The 18319-nt window shown below is 40.3% G+C and overlaps 4 protein-coding genes across 4 annotated transcripts in view; all 4 read left to right on the plus strand.

Moving 5' to 3' along the window:
* The window catches only part of LOC138046989 (diphosphoinositol polyphosphate phosphohydrolase 1-like), a 61825-nt gene extending 58716 nt beyond the window's left edge, over positions 1–3109 (plus strand). Inside the window, exons 3-5 of the mRNA XM_068893639.1 lie at positions 1189–1233; positions 2113–2194; positions 2710–3109. Coding sequence (XP_068749740.1) covers positions 1189–1233; positions 2113–2194; positions 2710–2882 — 300 coding nt within the window. The 3' untranslated portion in view covers positions 2883–3109. The remainder of the gene's footprint in view (positions 1–1188; positions 1234–2112; positions 2195–2709) is intronic.
* A 3902-nt stretch (positions 3110–7011) lies between these two features.
* LOC138046703 (uncharacterized) lies at positions 7012–7806 on the plus strand. The gene has a single exon (XM_068893297.1). It carries the CDS (start codon positions 7012–7014, stop codon positions 7804–7806), a length of 795 nt encoding a protein of 264 aa, XP_068749398.1.
* An 830-nt stretch (positions 7807–8636) lies between these two features.
* LOC138046704 (G-protein-signaling modulator 2-like) lies at positions 8637–9243 on the plus strand. The gene is made up of 2 exons (XM_068893298.1): positions 8637–9063; positions 9167–9243. The coding sequence occupies exons 1-2, from the start codon at positions 8637–8639 to the stop codon at positions 9241–9243; spliced, it is 504 nt and encodes a 167-aa protein (XP_068749399.1).
* Positions 8675–13556, plus strand: LOC138044749 (tetratricopeptide repeat protein 28-like). The gene is made up of 2 exons (XM_068891174.1): positions 8675–11730; positions 12459–13556. Exons 1-2 carry the CDS (start codon positions 9261–9263, stop codon positions 12539–12541), a joined length of 2553 nt encoding a protein of 850 aa, XP_068747275.1. The 5' UTR covers positions 8675–9260; the 3' UTR covers positions 12542–13556.
* The last annotated feature ends 4763 nt before the right edge of the window (positions 13557–18319 follow it).

The following is an 18319-nucleotide window of genomic DNA, read 5'->3' on the forward strand; positions in this document are numbered from 1 at the left end:
GTGGATAAAAGAAAGTCGGCAAGCTGTGCCTGACTCACACAATCCTCACATAAAGCACAGTACATAAAGAGTAGTAACCCAGTGATAACACCTGCTGCCTCACAATATGATCTCCGTACTTGAATTCGAAAAAATCAGTGACTTTCTTAGTGCTTTTTAGTGCGTCAATCAACGCAGCATTTACGTCTCCATAGTAACGTCTCTCTGGAGGGACCGATATTCGCACATGAACTACAATGCAATAAAAAATGGTTTCAACCAGGTAGGCTAAGTCTTGAAGTAAAGAGTAAACTAAAAAAAAAAATATTTTTTACCTGGTAGAATTGAAAGTCATGAGGCTTGTGGGACCGTGTGTGACAAGAAACACAAGTGGAAAAGGAAACCAGTTGGATTCGGCACCGCCTAAGACTAAGAAGACCTTAGACAGCAATGACCAGAACCAGGTTGCTGACCTGCGGTTTTCGTTAAAACAATGGTTTGCTGGGGGTGCTCAGTCTCGCGGGCTCAGAAAACCTGGTTGTGGTCATTGTTATTTAAGGTTTTTCCTAAGACTATCTCTGGTCGTCACAGCACGATTCGAACCCAGGGCATTCGCATTCTAATCCATCGCCTTCCACTTGTTCCGAAGGCATCCTTCCGTTTCATCGAAAAGCAAAGATGGTCCCAGAGAGGTAATTAAGATGATACATCGATCAAACGTTTTCAACTATTAGGCAACTTTTAGCTGTGATACCTCTGGGAGCTCAAACCGAACACGGTTCGAACGGGGTCATTCCTTTGATAGCCAATACTCAAGCGGTGAATTTATGCTGGGTAGCATGTCTTGATCGAACAGACACCTGACAAGGATTGAGTATGAGTGGGTGTCCTGCGACGACTTAAATTATGATGTCGAAAACACTTTTAATTGCTGAGTGTTGACCTTTGATTAGGTAAAATGGATGGTAAGAGTACGTGGAAAGAAACTGCTTGACCTTAAGCCACTAGTGAAATTGTGGTCATTACAAAGGGTCATGGCCCGGAGTCTGCTAATCTTGTATCTCTCCTGGAGTTGTTTCCTCAGACTGTGCGTTTTCTCGCCAGGTATTGTCTCCTTCAATCCTAGACAAATTGATTGGTATACTTCAACCTTTTTTAGGCAATTATCAGTGAGAAAATGGTAATCAAGCGTTATTGACTTTATTGCAGGCTGGGGTACGTGGAAGTATTGCGCGACCTCTTGGGATGTTTCAGGTGTGTTCTACCTTCTAACTGCTTTTGGTTTTGGGCGCACTTAGTGTATTAAGTCACTATTAAATTTGAACAGTGCGCAAAGTTTACAAGCAGCTATAATCAACAATTCTGCGGTTGTGTAAAGAGGAATGGCCAATGCCGTTTCCCCTTTACTCTCTTCCTGTTCTCAAGCCATAGCGCGAGTTCAAAAAAGGGCACTCTACATAATCTACCCTGAAGCGCATGCCTCACACTTAGGTGAATTAGATAGCTTAGACAATAGAAGAGACTACTTGCGTAACAAATATAAGACTCAAATAAAGTCTCCTGGCCACCCTTTTCATCATCTGTTACCTAGCCCACTCTTGAATGAGCCTAAGTATTATCTAAGGTGTAACTCGCAAAATTACTATCTTTTTAAGAACACGATAGCTTGTAGGACGAAGAGAGCGGAGAACTTTTGTACGTTTAGATATTTTAGTTAGTATTCTTAATTGATGATTCTACTATTTTCACTGTAATTATTAGTTGTTAATTCTATTATTAGTAGTATTACACTTGTAAATCCTTGCTCGTTAATTCAGTTTTTCTACTGCAAAGCAAAATTAAGGATGATTAATTTGTAACGCATTCCCGCACTAAACGAGGTGATAGGCGCTACATAGTGCTAGCCTTATTTTGGGTCTGTTGGTCTGTGTTGTTAACCTTTTTTACTCAATTAAAGACCATTCTTTGCACACTTTGCTTTCACTGAAGATGCTATGTTACCATAATTTTGTTACGAATTTACATGTCACGCATGAATAGCATATTCAAAACTGAAGATTATTATGCATTTAACACACTGAAACTTCCTGTTTATTATTCAACCAAGTTTATGGTCATTTGTTTTCATTCAAGGATGACATAAGCAGAAAAAGAACAATGCTTTATGTTCTGATCGTAAAAGAAGAGCTTGAAGTGTGGCAAGATGCAGCTCAGGGTCAGTTACAATATCTCTCAGCATTATATTGCTTATTTACAATCGTGTTAGACGCCCTTTATGACAACATGAGGCGAGTGTCATTGTATGCACACCTTGCGAACGTACTGTTTTACTGTCCGTTGTTTTCTAAAAAGAACGATCTGCCCATAACGTTTTGAACTAAGAAATTATATGGTTGCCAAGTTTCATGCCTTGACAGTTTTTGGTTTAGGGGTGCAAAGCCTGGAATAAGCCTAAGAAGCTGATCGAGGAACGTTCGTTAATCGAACACTGCCACTAACTTGTCGGTCGTTGTTCGTATTTCATTATTTTTTTGCTTTTTCTTCTCTTGTTAATGTTTTAAAAGTGCAGTTCAGTTTTTTGGAAGAGAAAATGGCTTTTAGGTTCTTTTTTTTGATAATCGAGCAGCATCAGTGCTCTAAAAGATTTTGAGTCAGTTTCAGCTCGGGCCTCTCCCTTGTTCAAGTGTCCAAGGTGCTGTGCCGTGACTAAAGTTTATGTCCTACTTTCAGGTGGTCGCAGAAGAGCTTGGTTTTCGGTCCACAAAGCCTGGGATTTGCTCTCTCACAGACCTTGTCAGCAGTCTTATCTGAGCAAAGTTATCCATTCACATTCAAACTCAGAGCCTGTGAAATGGTCTAGTTGGACATTAACAAAAAGGCCTTCACACTGTCCTATTGTATAAATCTGTCCACTCTTGAAATTCAAATTAAGAAGTGAATAGAAACATCCCACAAATTTAATTATTTCAAATTTATATTGACAAGGAACGAGGCAAATGAGGCTTAAAATTGTAAATAGTTAATTGACACGCTTCAGACTCGGTTGGTTAAGTCTTAATGTTTCGCGATTTGTAAAATTATTGTATTCATGTTTGAAAGGGTCCTCATTATTAAAAGTACTTGTGTTTAATTTAGTTCCTGTTCTCTTTCTTGCAGTTGATTTGATTTAATTACACGGATTTCTAAGCTCACGGACCAACATTAATACCCCTCGATTACCATGTGGCTCTTTCATTTTTTACTTGCCCAATGCACCATTACTATTCCTAATCAAATCCAACTAATGTTCTCTTATGACAAACCCGATAAATGTCTTGTGGTGCGGTATATCTGAAAATTATTTTTTCCAGATAAAAAGGGGGGCTGGGCGAAGAGTAGTCTGAATTGAGTTATAGCACTGAGAGCGCTACCTCGCTAATTGAACTGACTAAGCTGGCCGTGGAACCTTTCCAACTATGACACAGTCACTGGCATCCTCCACACCGACGAGGCAGTATAGAGTCGTCTGCCTATTGTGACTCATCAAGCCTGTTTCTGGTGATCCACTTCCCTTTTCAGAGAATATCCATCTAGAAATGCTAGGGCCTTTGTCTCAGACCTTCCCAGGGGCATTGGCAGGAACGTGAGTTCCTCGTATGTGGCCCCTTAAGCGAGCTTTCACCCAACCCGTCCTTAGTCTTGTTCAGTTGACCTATTTATAGTGTCACATGTTGATTGTCGCTCAATTGTGGGATTATTCATTCTGTTTAATATGTTTAATATGTGTGCAGTCAAGCCATTCCATTTAGAATGGTCTTTCGTCTAGTTCACAAACACAAAAGGTCTTTACTAGTGTGCTGTTTTAGCCTTACTCCGTTAATGTTCACTTTACGCATGCGCATTTAACTACGCAAAATACAGACTCCCCCATCGCTCGAAATGACAACAAAGCTTGAAAGGGCTTGAGTCCAATGCATAAAAATATGGCAATTAATTCACTTTTTCCTGTCTTGAAAACGGTTTTAGAAATCTAGACCAACTTTTTAGACGAGGGGAAAGGTCTTTCCGATTTTTTTTCAGAGAAACGAGGACCGAGGACCACAACTTTATCAACAACTCTAGTTAACTGTCACGTGTTACCCTCGTAGAAAAGGACTTTTAACTTTATCTTTGTATGCTCACAGAACTAAATTATTACTCCCCTGCTCGATTAGAGTGGCTCTTTCTTTTTGCACTCGTCCAATGCACCATTTTTCTTCCCAATTGATTCTAAGCACTATTCACTTATGTCAAACCTGCCAAAAATGAAATTTCTAGTGGTGAGGGCTATTTCCTAAAGTATATCCGCAAAGTGCCTTTTTCCAACGAAAGAATTAAAGGGTTGGGCGAAGAGTAGTCTGAATTGAGTTAAACCCTGTTTCTATTTAAACCCCAAAGGAGAATAATATGTATGTTTTATAAAGGAGATTACGTTTTAATGGGGTGAGGAAGAAACAATACAGTAAAAACTGAATTGTGCCTCTTTACAATAAAATCAAATATGCGACTACAATTACAATGTATTTTTATCTGCTTAAAAGTTTTTTTAGTGAATGAAATTATTCTTTCGAGCTCTTAATATTAAAGATTTTCCAAATCTTAGGGTCTTAATTAACATTCGGCTGAGCCAACCCCCTCTGCCTTCTTAACTCGTACGGACTATTACTTGATGGAGCTGGTTGGAGGCTAAAAATCTTTTAAGAATTAAGGACTACTTATAATAGATTGAAATAGCTGTTCTGTTAATATATAAGCTCTCCTGGTGGGCCCGAATGGGCTCCAGCCCTGCAAGCTGAAGGGCGTCTGAGTAATGCACCCTGAGAAAAATACATGACAGAGCCCTCCTTTGCACACTTTCTAGCTTTATTATAGGGAAATTATTGTTTACATTTTTGCCTCATTAGCACAGGGCTAACGTTTTCTGATCAATCAGCCCAGAATAGTCTAAAGTACTCAAAACAGGCCATTTCCGAGTTCTTGCCTGGCTCCTCTTCAAAGCGAGGCTAAGTGCGAAGTTTTGTTATGAAAATTAGTTTTCATTCTTATGTAAAGTAGAACTAATCACCATGACAAAACCTTCGCACTTAGTCTCGCTTTGAAGAGGAGGTAGACATGAACTCGGAAATGGCCTATTGAAAAGTGCATCGCATAATCAATGAGCTATCTCTGAAAATCTGAACCAGATATACCAGATATAATCTCTGAGCAATGATGCTTCGAAAAAAATTCGAAATTTTACAAAGAATGTTCTTTTACCTTTTGCCGGAAGTCAATTTGTAAATAACAGGATGCCTTCTGTGAACAAACTCACATGCTAATGCAACAAAATGTAAACAAAGACGTCAGTAAAGTTTCTCTTAATTATTGACCAGACAAATATTAAAAAAGGAAAAAATAGGTATAGTTAAAGTCTTTAATTATTTTGTACAGTGAATAAATAACCATTTATGGCAATGCAACAGGAGGCAACACCCTTCAGAACTTAATGAAATAATTTTGGGCCTTTTCTACCAGCGGGGTTTTTCGAATAAAAATATCGTGAGAGAAGTGCAGTTACATTCACTTTTTTCAAGTCAAAACAAATGCAAGCACTAAGCAAGTTATGCTAAAAATATTTATACAACAGACTAATTTCGATATATTAAAATTCAGTCCTAAACAAAAGGCATCATCTCGAGGCTCTGGGGGAATAAAAATAACGATTTGTATGAGTTTATTACCCAGAGCCTCGAGATGATGCCTTTTGTTTAGGACTGAATTTTAATATGTCGAAATATTGGTTACCAGAGGTTATGTTGATATTCTATTTGAATTGCAAATAATTCACAAAATTATTCATCATTTATCATCTAGTCTATAACGCTTCCGTACAACCACCGTGGTTCTCGCCGAACGCTTCGTTTTTCTTTCACTTTGTGCCTTGACTGGTGAAACGATAAATTGGTCCCAGCTACTGGTCTGTTCATGACAAAAGCTACAGGATTTGTGCGAATGAAATTCAAAGAAAACAAATAAGAAAAACGTTGAAATACCGACAAACAGGCATGTTTACGTGAGCTCATTTCTTTGGGACCCTTTGGGGGAGGGCAAGTTCATGCAGGTTCTGTATGTTACGCCTACTCCTTGCATACGGCGAGAGCTACTGAAATTTAAACTGACCAATCAGAATTCAGCGAGCGGGAAAAACTGTGCTATCCTTGTGCTATTCGACGTCACGCCAATTGTTTACATTCGGATTGGTTAGATCGGTGGACATTCGCTCAGCCTTCTGTTGTGACTCTCTTGACCGTCGCTTCTTTGAACTCAGCGGGACAGAAATGACGCATTGTCCTGGCAATCAATTTGCCAATCCACTTTATCCAGTTTATGAATTGGTCTAGCATGTGATTAAAAACCAGGATCGCCTTTGAACTTTACTCTGTGGAGGAAGAAGACGTTGCTGAGTGAACATTTTTACGACGAAATCCCTTGGTTTGTTCAGCACTTTGATGTCCGATAACTGAGCCGCTCTAATGAGTGTTGGGTCAATCGCATTTGGCCGTCTGACCATATGAAGTTTTTTCAGCTCTTGTTTGTGTCCATCATGTGAGCTTTCATGAACAGTTAGCCGAAGAGACGTTTCGTGGTATCCTGGCTAATTTGGCGAAAGTCTACGACCCGCTTGGAATTGTGTCACCAGTCATGCTCGAGGGAAAAGTTCTCTACCGAGAATCCTGTATCCAAAAGAACGCTTGGAACGCTCCGTTGTCAGAGCAGTAGCAAACCAGTGGAGAAAGTGGGAAAAGAGCCTACCGGACGAAGTGTCGGTGAAACGCAGTATTCCTCTCCACCAGCAAGAGACCGATAAGATTGAACTCCACGCATTTGGTGACGCCAGTGGCCGCGGAGTGTGTGCCTCAGTCTACGCCGTGGTGACGCAAGCATCAGGGGTGTCGTAAGGTTTGGTTACTTTGAAGTCTCGTCTTGCCAAAAAAAGGTCTAACAATTCCTCGCCCAGAACTTGTGTCAGGACACATGGCAGTGAATTTGGCCAGCAATGTACGCCAAGCATTGGAAGGACTTCCTCTTGCGACTACTCTTCATTGCTGGCTTGACAGCTCAGTAGCCCTACATTGGATTGGAGATCGGGGAGAATACCGTCAGCTCGTCTCGAATCGCGTAAAGAAGATTCAGACCCTTCCAAACGTGGTATGGCATCATGTTCCATCAGCAGACAATCCAGCCGACCTGGGAAGTCGTGGTGGTAGTGTAACTGGAGAGCAGCTGTGGTGGAATGGACCCACCTGGCTTACAGATCCAGCCAATTGGCCACCTGAAGTCGTAACAAAACCTTCCCCAGAGAGTTTAGCAGAAAGAAAGGTGCAACAAGAGTTATTCGCAGTGGGAGTAGAAGGCAAGAGTGACCTCGAAGTCGTCCTTGAGAAGTTTGACTTGCGCAAAGCATTGAGAATTGGTGCTTGGGTAGCGAGATTCTTGCGCAATTCTCGGAACTCCACCAGTAAAGCCAAGGGTCTACTGAGCACAGCCGAGGTCCTTAGGCATGAGACGTTCTTAGTCAAGAAAGCCCAGAAGCAAGGATTCAACAACGTCAGTTTCGAGCAAGACCAAGAGCAGCTGAACCTGCAACCGAATGAAGAGGGTGTGCTCGAATGCCGAGGACGTATCCAAGGCGAGTATCCTGTGTACCTGCCGGACACGGCTCTACTTGCGGCGAAGATTGTGCAACGTGCCCATGTAACTACACTCCATGGGGGAGTTGGCCTAACAATGGCCAGCGTAAGAGAGAGATACTGGATACCCCGCACTTAGGAAATTAAGTTAACAACTTAACACTATTTTAATAATAATTTGACTGAGAGATCTACAATTTCCTGTGTTAAAGTTCAATTTCTTTTCAATACTTCAGTTATTTATTTTGTAGAGTATTTCCGTGCCAAATTGAGTTAAATTCTAACTTGTGGTTCTCGAGAAATAGGCGTATTTCGGAGAAAGCTATTCCACATTTAATCGCAACTTTTTACCTTATGCATGTACTACATTTGGCTGGGTTCTTTCGACAACAAAGAAACATCTGCGAATTGCGGAGTTCTTTGTATCGTTACCTTTTCTAACATACATTTCTCATAAAAGACTTAAACCATCAAAACACTTTGTTCAATTATAAGGAAAATAGTACAGATAGCGGAAGCATTGAGCAAATAAAATGATTGTTGCATTGCGTCAGCAAGAGCGCGCGAAAACTGTGTTCGGCCACCTTAAGGGCCGAAAGAGGTTCTCAGATTCGGCTTAAAACTTTTATTGGGAGAATAAGCGAGGATAAATTGGCAAGGGTATAAGTTTACGGAGTTAAAAATCCCCATGGAAAAATTCTACAGTGGTTTAAAAACTTTAAAAAAAGGACTGAGTGGTAAGATACGTAATGAACAGCAATAGACAATTTTCAGTACCGTCGATTTCACCGTTGCGAGAAAATGACTTGGTAACACAGAATATATACATGATATTCCATAATCTTTTATTACTTTAAAAGCAGATTAAACATCAAGCGTCTTTACCTTTCTTTCCTTCCAGCTTCATCCTTGATTTGACATTGGATCATCTCATCGAAAAAGGCTTAATTGTCACTTAGTTCTTGAAGAATGGTAGATGGGAAGTTAGAAGCTGTAGAGCAGCGAATGCTAGAGCTTGCCATTGCGATAAGTGCAGAAGACAGGAATCTTGAAGGAAGGGCTCATTTTCATCTCGGCGGTGCATACTTCAACCTACCTGATTATCAACAGGCCATAAAACATTATGCACAAGCATTACATATTTTCATAGAAATAGGCTGCAGGGCTGGGGAGGGATCAGCCTATGGAAATCTGGGAATTGCCTATAAAAATCTAGGTAATTTTAAACAAGCCATTGAGTACTACGAAAAACAGCTTAGTATTGCAAAAGAAATTGGTAATAGGGCTGTGGAGGGATCAGCCTATGGAAATCTTGGAAATGCCTATTTTAGTCTAGGTAATTTTAAACAAGCCATTAAGTACTCCGAAAAACATCTTAGTATTGCAAAAGAAGTAGGTAATAGGGCTGAGGAGGGATCAGCCTATGGAAATCTGGGAAATGCCTATCTTAGTCTAGGTAATTTTAAAAAAGCCATTGAGTACTACGAAAAACATCTTAGTATTGCTAAAGAAGTCGGTAATAGGGATGGAGAGGGATCAGCCTGTGGAAATCTGGGAAATGCGTATCTTAGTTTAGGTAATTTTAAACAAGCCATGGAGTACTACGAAAAAGATCTTAGTATTGCTAAAGAAGTAGGTAATAGGGATGGAGAGGGATCAGCCTATGGAAATCTGGGAATTGCCTATTTCAGTCTAGGTAATTTTAAACAAGCTATAGAGTACTACGAAAAGGGTCTTAGTATTGCAAAAGAAGTAGGTAATAGGGCTGGGGAGGGATCAGCCTATGGAAATCTGGGAAGTGCCTATCTTACGCTAGGTAATTTTAAACAAGCCATTGAGTACTGCGAAAAAAGTCTAACTATTGCAAAAGAAGTAGGGAATAGGGCTGGGGAGGGATCAGCCTATGGAAATCTGGGAAATGCCTATCATAGTCTAGGTAATTTTAAACAAGCCATTGAGTACTACAAAAAAAATCTTAGTATTGCAAAAGAAGTAGGGGATAGGTCTGGGGAGGGAAAAACCTATGGAAATCTGGGAGATGCCTATTTTAGTCTAGGTAATTTTAAACAAGCCATTGAGTACTCCGAAAAACATCTTAGTTTTGCAAAAGAAGTAGGTAATAGGGCTGGGCAGGGATCAGCCTATGGAAAGCTGGGAAATGCCTATCATAGTCTAGGTAATTTTAAACAAGCCATTGAGTACTACGAAAAAGATCTTAGTATTGCAAAAGAAGTAGGCGATAGGGCTCGGGAGGGATCAGCCTATGGAAATCTGGGAAATGCCTATCATAGTCTAGGTAATTTTAAACAAGCCATTGAGTACTACGAAAAAGATCTTAGTATTGCAAAAGAAGTAGGCGATAGGGCTCGGGAGGGATCAGCCTATGGAAATCTGGGAAATGCCTATCTTAGTCTAGGTAATTTTAAACAAGCCATTGAGTACAACGAAAAATGTCTTAGTCGTACTAAAGAAGTAGGGGACAGGGCTGGGGAGGGATCAGCCTATGCATATCTGGGAAATGCCTATCGTAGTCTAGGTAATTTTAAACAAGCCATTGAGTACCATGAACACAGTCGTAGTATTTTCAAGGAAATTGAGACCTGTCTAGGAGAAGGAATCGCGTGGTATTTGCAAGGTTATGATCATGAATTGTTGGGTTCCTTGACTAATGCACTCAATTGTTATCGTTTAAGTATAAAACATTTTGATGAAACGAGGCATAGTCTAAAGTCAGAAGATGAATGGAAAATAAGTTTTCGTGATTCTAAAAGCGTTTCATACACTGCTCTGTGGAGGACACTTTTGAAGAATGGAGAGATTGAAGAAGCTTTGTATGCTGCTGAAAAAGGTCGAGCACAGGCTTTGATGGATATTTTGAAAGATCAATACGGCATTCACTATCAGTCATTTTCTGCATATGCTCCGAATCAAACTCTTACCGCTGGCTTGGAGCATTTACCTTCACAAGCCGTTTTTGTGGCACTTGACGAGAACAAGATCACGTTTTGGGTGCTAAGAAAAGACAGCAAGATCAGCTTTCGACAAAACGAAATCGCGAATGGAAGTGCTGATTTTAAGATGGAAACTATTTTGAAAGGGATCGGCGTAGGGGATGGTATCAGATGCGAGAATCGTTCTTTGGATCCACTACGCAGGGACCTGTCTTGCAGCGAAAAACCTATTAGTGAGGAAACACGTCTACCATCTTCATCCTCCGTTAACTCTTTACAACCGTTGTATGATGTCTTACTCGGGCCAATTGCAGACTTGCTCCAAGGAAATGAGTTAATCGTTGTTCCCGATGGACCATTTTGCTTGGCTCCATATTCTGCATTGAGTGAATCTATCAGGATCCGCACCGTTCCCTCGTTGACCGCTTTTAATGTGATCGTTGGTGCACCTGAAGACTTCCACAGTAAGACTGGAGCACTGCTTGTAGGTGATCCGTGGTTGAAGGAAGTTACTAACAAGAAAGGGGAGCCCATTTTGGAACAGCTTCCTTGCGCAAAACAAGAAGTGGAGATGATTGGACAACTTCTGCAGACAACACCACTGACTGGAAAACGTGCCACGAAATCTGAGGTGCTGAAATGTATGAAATCAGTTGCTTTAGTTCACATTGCAGCACATGGATGTCAAGAAACGGGAGAAATTGCCTTAGCCCCAAATACCGAACGGAAATCGCCAATCCCCAAAGAGGAAGACTTCATTTTGAAAATGTCGGATGTTCAGAGAATTTCTCTTCGAGCAAGACTAGTTGTGCTGAGCTGTTGTCACAGTGGCCGGGGAGAAGTGAACTCTGAGGGAGTGGTGGGAATTGCAAGGGCTTTCCTGTGTGCTGGTGCTCGGTCTGTTTTGGTTTCACTCTGGGCAATTGATGACGAGGTAACGTTGCTGTTCATGAGGAGATTCTACCAGCACCTGGTAGATGGAAAAAGCGCAAGTGTAGCTCTTCAACAAGCAATGAAATCTTTCCGAGAGTCAAAGCAGTATTGCGCTATAAAACACTGGGCGCCATTTGTGCTGGTTGGCGATGATGTCACGCTGGAATTTTCAAAAATTGGTAGGTGAAGTTCGAGTTTAACTCAGAAAACAAGAATACTTTCAAACTGGAACACTGACGATAGGAATCAAATAGGCCTAAGATGGCATGATAACGAGCAGCTACAATAGACAAAAGTAGTTGGGAAGGTTATGTAAATGAACCGCACCATAGCTGTATGTACTTCAACCCGCTTCTGTTAAAACGCAAAAGAAATAGTTTCACCTTTTCTTATATAGACCCCTCCCCTATTCAATGTTGGAAGGTAATTTAACAATTTCCCACCAAAGCCGTTCAGTTTTGTAAAACATTGAGTGAGGGGGGAGGGCAGAGAAGCAATGGAGATGCCAAAAGTGCTAGCCTTCCCAACAGTTTTGTCTGAGATTGTAGCTTCGTAGTGTAAACAATTCAAAATTTCCTCTAACACGCTTTTGTCACAAATGTAATTTCCACATGCCTATCACACATACACAGTAGCATAAAGGATACATTTCACATTGGTGGACAAACTGTTTTCGTTGAGCCTTTTCTCGCTTTTTGTTAACTGGTGAAGATGGCTCATTCTATCACCTCGTGATGTCTCTTTTGGTGTTTCCGCTCTCCCATAGATCTCTAAGCGTCATCTTTTGTAAGGAATTCGAAGACAGGATCGTCCCGCACGTAGCCATTCGCATCGGCGCATTGTTTATGCTCGAAAGAACCAGCTATATTTAGAGCTGTTTTTGTTTTTTTCCTTTTTCTTTTTCCAGAATCGATGTCTAAGATGCTAGAGGACTACCTGGCGGAGCCTGACGCTTCAGTGATTGCCGAACTTGTAAAAAAAAAAGTATAACGGGTTAACAATCATGATTATGCCAGTAGAACAAGCTCCAAAGGTTTAGTAGAAGTTTACTGCGTTAATTAAACCAATAGACTGAGATTATTGTAATTGAAATTATGACAAAAGCTTAGATCTATAGTAAAATACTAGTTTTACCCGTTATTTTGATACTTCGTTTCTCATATAACTTCAAAAGGCAGTGTGTCTCCAATGGCGATCAAAATCATAGTGCTATAGTTGAGTTGCTAAAAATTATGTTTTACTTAGTTCTTTGAAACTATTTTTGTTGTAGGAGTGTAAGCCAGTTTCGAAAGAAAAGAAGAAAAAAAAATTTGCTCAGGCTTTCACCGTCATAAGGAAAAGAGATGTGACATTTGCAACATATAGAAGGGAAACGACGGGTGAAATTTTTTTCCCGTTCTTCTACGTAACAAATGAATGAAATCATCAGCATTAAAGAAGACGTTTTTCTTTTCTTAATAAACTTCCAAGTTCTTTATAGGGCTTACTCCCTCGAACTATCGGTGGTGTTTCTAAGCAAATTGAAAGGATGAGTTTGCATTCGAAAGTAGTTCAATGATCCCTGGAATAATAGTTGGGGAACTAACAAATCCGCTGCAAAGTTAGAAACAATTCTCTGCAGCAGATTCATAGCCACCTTCGCAACTGGAGAATTTTAAGGTGGCTCTGAATCCGCTCAAGATAATTTTTTATACCTCTGCAGAGTTTTGTCTTAGCCTGCTAGGCACTTTACAGCAATATCAAATGGGGGTCACCAAGTTCGTTTCTGAGATGTAAGCTTTTGAAGACAAAATATACGGCACTTTTTTAGAAGGCTTTTTCGTTGCTATGGTAAACTTTTATGTCACATTAATGAGTGCATCTTGTTAAGAAATGATTGGTGTTTCATTTGGTACCATAACATTTGATGTTATGTGAAACAGTTGGGATAGATTCAATCCTTCCAAATAGTACAGTTGGTTGAAAGTGTTGGTTTGAGCCTCACGGGAACGAAAGGCTACAGGCAGCCTATACTATGGCCTTTAATTTAGAACATTTCCGTCGCAAGGGTCAAACTGATGGTATTTGGATATCCGGGTCATGTAACGCAACCGAATGTTTAAGTTATAATAGGGCTCTGCTGAATTTTTCGATTTTTCATACAACTTCTCTTGAAATGCCATAGCGAGACAAGTTGCAAGTTGCACAATTTACAACTGCCAAAAACGATGTGAGCCAAATCGCAGAACCTCTCGCGGAAAGTAGAATCCACTGCTACTTTGCGCATTGGTTTACGCAAATTAGCAACGAAGTTTTCAAGCAATGCGTGCTGTGAAATCTGCCCTACAACTTGTGTCGCAACGGATTGCGTCATCAGCCAGTAAAATGTCCCTGTAACCTCATGAGATCATCGAAAAAACGAGACAAATCGCAAGAAATGTTGCCCAGTGTAGGAAGCGTCAAGCGAATAGTTTTGCAGTGTGAGAACTCTTGTCGAAACAAAATTGAGAGACAAGTTGATCGAAAAATTGCGAGTGTAACAGCGCCCTTTATGGGTCAAGTAAGCAAGGAAACCGTCTAAAATTGGATAAGACATTTGCTTATGATATATCATAAATATGCTCAGTTATAAAAATATGTCAGTTATAAATAATATAAAAATATGAAGGTACAGATCTGTAGATTAATTTTTATTTTTTGAAATATGTTACAAAAAAGCTTCGAAAACGAAAACACTCGGAAAAGCGATTTTAAAGCACAAGGCATTAAGCACCCTGGGAACGAAACACTGTTAAAGACGTAATAACTGTGTATATCTACTGTTTGTAGGTATGGGCACCGATTTTAAAAGGGTTTCCTTTTCGATAGCTTCGGTGTCGATACTATGCAAAAAGGACGACATAGCTCTTGCTTCAAAAGGTTGCATGTGTTTCTCAATTGCTACTCCGTCCATGGTAACAGTGATTCCTTTTCGTCCTGGTGTAAACATTAAAACAAAGTGTGTTAAGTTGAGCCACAAACGAAGTCTGGGAAAGTTAAGTAGTCAAAATGAAATATGCTACAACAATTAAGGATTTGCTTGGGATGCCAATATGACCGTCATTTAATTTTTTGCTTTGCTATTCTCTTGTTTGCGGGTGGGGGTGGGGAGGGGGATTACCCCTTCAAAACTACTTGTTGTAGATTGCAAGGGTAAGTTTGTTCTACAACTAAGCTGTTAAGTGGCCCCAGAAATTAGAGAATTTACAAACGACGTGTACCCCTACTTCACATTTCAAGCATTAATGTGCACATTAGCCTGACATAGAATTGACTGAATACTTTTTATGATTACAGGAAAATCCAAGAAAAAGGTCATTAATCTCTTACTTGTCATGCTTTAAGGAAAACGTATTTAATGTCGTGATAATTGCATACCTCTGCCAAACGAGCTCTTTGCAATGGTACTTTTCGTTTGAAGCGTATTACACACATCACAGTTCCAAGAATAATAAACACAGTGATACCCGCCATCGCCACGAACGCTCACAATCCGGATGAGAGCGTTATCGGCTTGGAGCTGTCCAAAATGACGTTGTGGTCTGGAATGTGGAAAATAAGGGAAAACTCAATTACACGTCATAGTTTCCTGTGCTATGAAGCGCTGGTAACAGTGAAAGCCCCACGGTGAACCATTTACGCCCCTCGCTCAGGCACTGAATCAGTGCTTCGTTCAACCGGTATTAAAAGCCATACCTATACGGATCAACTAGAAAAGTCGAAAGCCACCACTAAAATCACCAACGATCGGAGTGGCTACCTGTGGCTTCAAAAGCCGTTCACTAAAGGAGAACGATAAGCCAAAAAAACGTGTTTAATTCACCAAAACGTACCAACGCAAGTTTTGTTGTCTTTTTGCAAGAAGAAGCCTTTTAAGCAGAAAAAGTTGTAACTTCCTTCGGTGTTGTTACAAAGTTGCAAACAGCCATGAAGAAGATCTGTGCAATTGTCAATATCTGGGTCAAAAAGACCAATAATTAATTTAGTTAAGCCTGTCATCTAACCATACACTCATTTATCCAGTCACAGGAAATCAGCAAGCCAGTCAGCCATTAAGTCAATTAAACAAAAAAATGCGCCATTCTGTTAATCAATCGAGTAACCTTCGCTTTACGTATCTCCTCACAAAAACCCATTCACTTGAGTGCTACTATGATCAAAAACTCACTTCCTTTTTTTTCTGATTTTGAAAGTGTGTTTGATTAACACCTGACTGGCTAAATTTTCAAGCTCAGTGAGCTTTGATTTTTATCCAAAGGCTGTTTTCCATGAGTGTAAAATCTGGATTTCGTGGTCGCCGTTACTCACGTTCAAAACTGACCGACTCGACCGAAGAGAGTTGGATCTAGAGAATGAGACGTCATTTACTCACAAGCTTAAAATTTATCGTGTAAATGCAGCTTATTATATATGCAAAACACTAGTTTAAAAGTCTAAAACCCCGAAACTCCCGTGTTGCATGTTAATTCAGGCCGCGTACACACGCTTTGCATTCATTGAGTCTTTGACGTCATTTTCTCTTTGATCCAGCTCTCTCAAGATTTTAGAGTTAGTAATCATGGACACTAAATGGGAAAATTCCATTTAAAATAAACACTGTCTTTTTGAAAACAAGGCTTAAAACTTGGGTCACTTAGTGTTTAGTTAACATAGTTCTGAAATCCAAAGAAAAAGAAAAATTGATTTGTTTCGGTCATAGTAGCACTTTGAATGTTCCAATTCACTACTTGCACAATCCCATAATACACCTTTATTACCCCCCAAAACGTTTGCATAATCATTGTTTGCAGTTTCTCCTGGGACATGAAAATGTTCCAAGAGAAGTCGAAAACAATGCCCATGCAGATTTTTGGGGGTAAAAGAGGTGTATTATGGGAGTTGTGCAAGTAGCGAATTAAATTATCCGTGCAAGTTGTGAGATCCGCCATTAGCCTGAATCTCGATTGACAGCTGCATCTAAAACTGCCTGCAGTGTGGTGGCAAATGTGATCACACATATGGTATCCCAAAATGCACTCATCGACATCTAAAAGGAAAGAAGAAAGACAAAACTAAATAAAAATCACATACGAATGTTATGTCATGGCATGATAAGAAACATTTAACCAATTGCGAATCGTCGGACACGAGAATGATGCAAGATCGTTGTCTACCCTCCATGTCGCCTCACGCATCGCGCTCGTTCATGCTCGATTTTGGCGATTCGCGCTGTGTTAAAACACCTCTTTAAAATGGGATAGCATTTGTTTCTTTATCTCAAACTGACTATTCCTTTCGCTTCAGCTTAAACGACGTATTTTGAGCAAGAGCCGGTACAACGTAGGTTTGATTTTAGTGGTGTACCATATATTTCGTTAACTCAGTACATAAAAGGAAGGAAGAAGGAAGAGTCAAATTGTTAAGAAGTTACATGGCATAATCCAAGCTTTTCCATTATTCGTTCCGTTAAGCTGAACTGGCGCATCGGTCTGAAGGGCTCAATAGTTTTGTAATATTACAACAGCCTGTGAGAGATAGTCAGAATTTAGATTACAGCTATTTCGAGAAAGTTTGTCAAGAATAAAGTGCACGCGACAATCCCGAAAGGTAACATGGGATATGATCAATACAGTGTTTCTAACTACTGTAGCTGTCTAACCTACTTTTGTTACTTTCCTTCAGCACTCGCAAACATATATCAGTGGCCTCCCGTACGATTCTTTTAAATTTCTTTGAAAAACAGCGCACTTAAAATCACCCACAATACCTTTCAGGATTGTCGCGTGCACTTTTTCCGACAACCTTTCTCAAAATACCTGTATACAAAATTCTCAACAAGTCAACCTACAGGCAACAATTATTGACAAATTATTACATAATATATTATAATAAGAACAAACCAAAGAGAAAAAACTAAAATAGGTTTGGGTTAGAATATTATAATGTTATAATAAGCGACATTCACGTTCCTTGGCCTAAGGTTGTTAATAACGAGAACGCCACAAATTTGCATATTCAGTAGGCAAAAACAATAGCTTTGCACGCCCTGGAAGTGCGTTTTACATATTGATACATTTCTTTGCCATTCTTTAAGAGGCACGGTGGCCTCATGGTTAGAGTGCTCGACTCCGGATCGAGTGGTCCGGGTTCGGGTCCTGGCCGGGGACGTTGTGTTGTGTTTTTGGGACCCAGGTGTATAAACGGGCACCGGCAAAATGCTGGGGGTAACCCTGCGTTGGACTAGCATCCCATCCAGGGGGGAGTATAAATACTCCTAGTCGCTTCATGCTAAGGAAACCGGAGATAAGCGCTAGCCTGTGGGCCTTGTGGCTCGTAAGCAGTGACTTTACCTTAAACTTTTCCTGTCTTGACTACGACGTGAAATGATCAAATTTGAGGTCATGTGGAGGACGAGAGCACATGATGATGAATTTTCAATTTTCTCTCTGAATAACCACACCGTTCTCATCAATTTTATTCTTGGATTGTGCATTCACACTTTCCAAGCAGATTTTTAGACAACGTTGTCGTAGCCGTCGTCGTCGTCCTTGCTTTAGGTCCCTAATATCATTGATTAGTATCATCGGGCGAATCGTCTTTCGCTTCGGGCGAATCTCCGTCTGGAGAACAGGCTTCGGGCAAAACAACCGTAATTCAGGACATCTCAGACTATTTGGGCTTTGGGCGATTTGCTTTGTGATGATTTGGCGAAAAATGGAAAAAATTGTGAACTCGAAAGATCTGGAATGGGAAAAACTGTTGCCGACACCC

This window comes from Montipora capricornis, chromosome 4 (genome assembly GCF_036669925.1).
Source record: "Montipora capricornis isolate CH-2021 chromosome 4, ASM3666992v2, whole genome shotgun sequence".
Lineage (NCBI taxonomy): Eukaryota > Metazoa > Cnidaria > Anthozoa > Scleractinia > Acroporidae > Montipora > Montipora capricornis.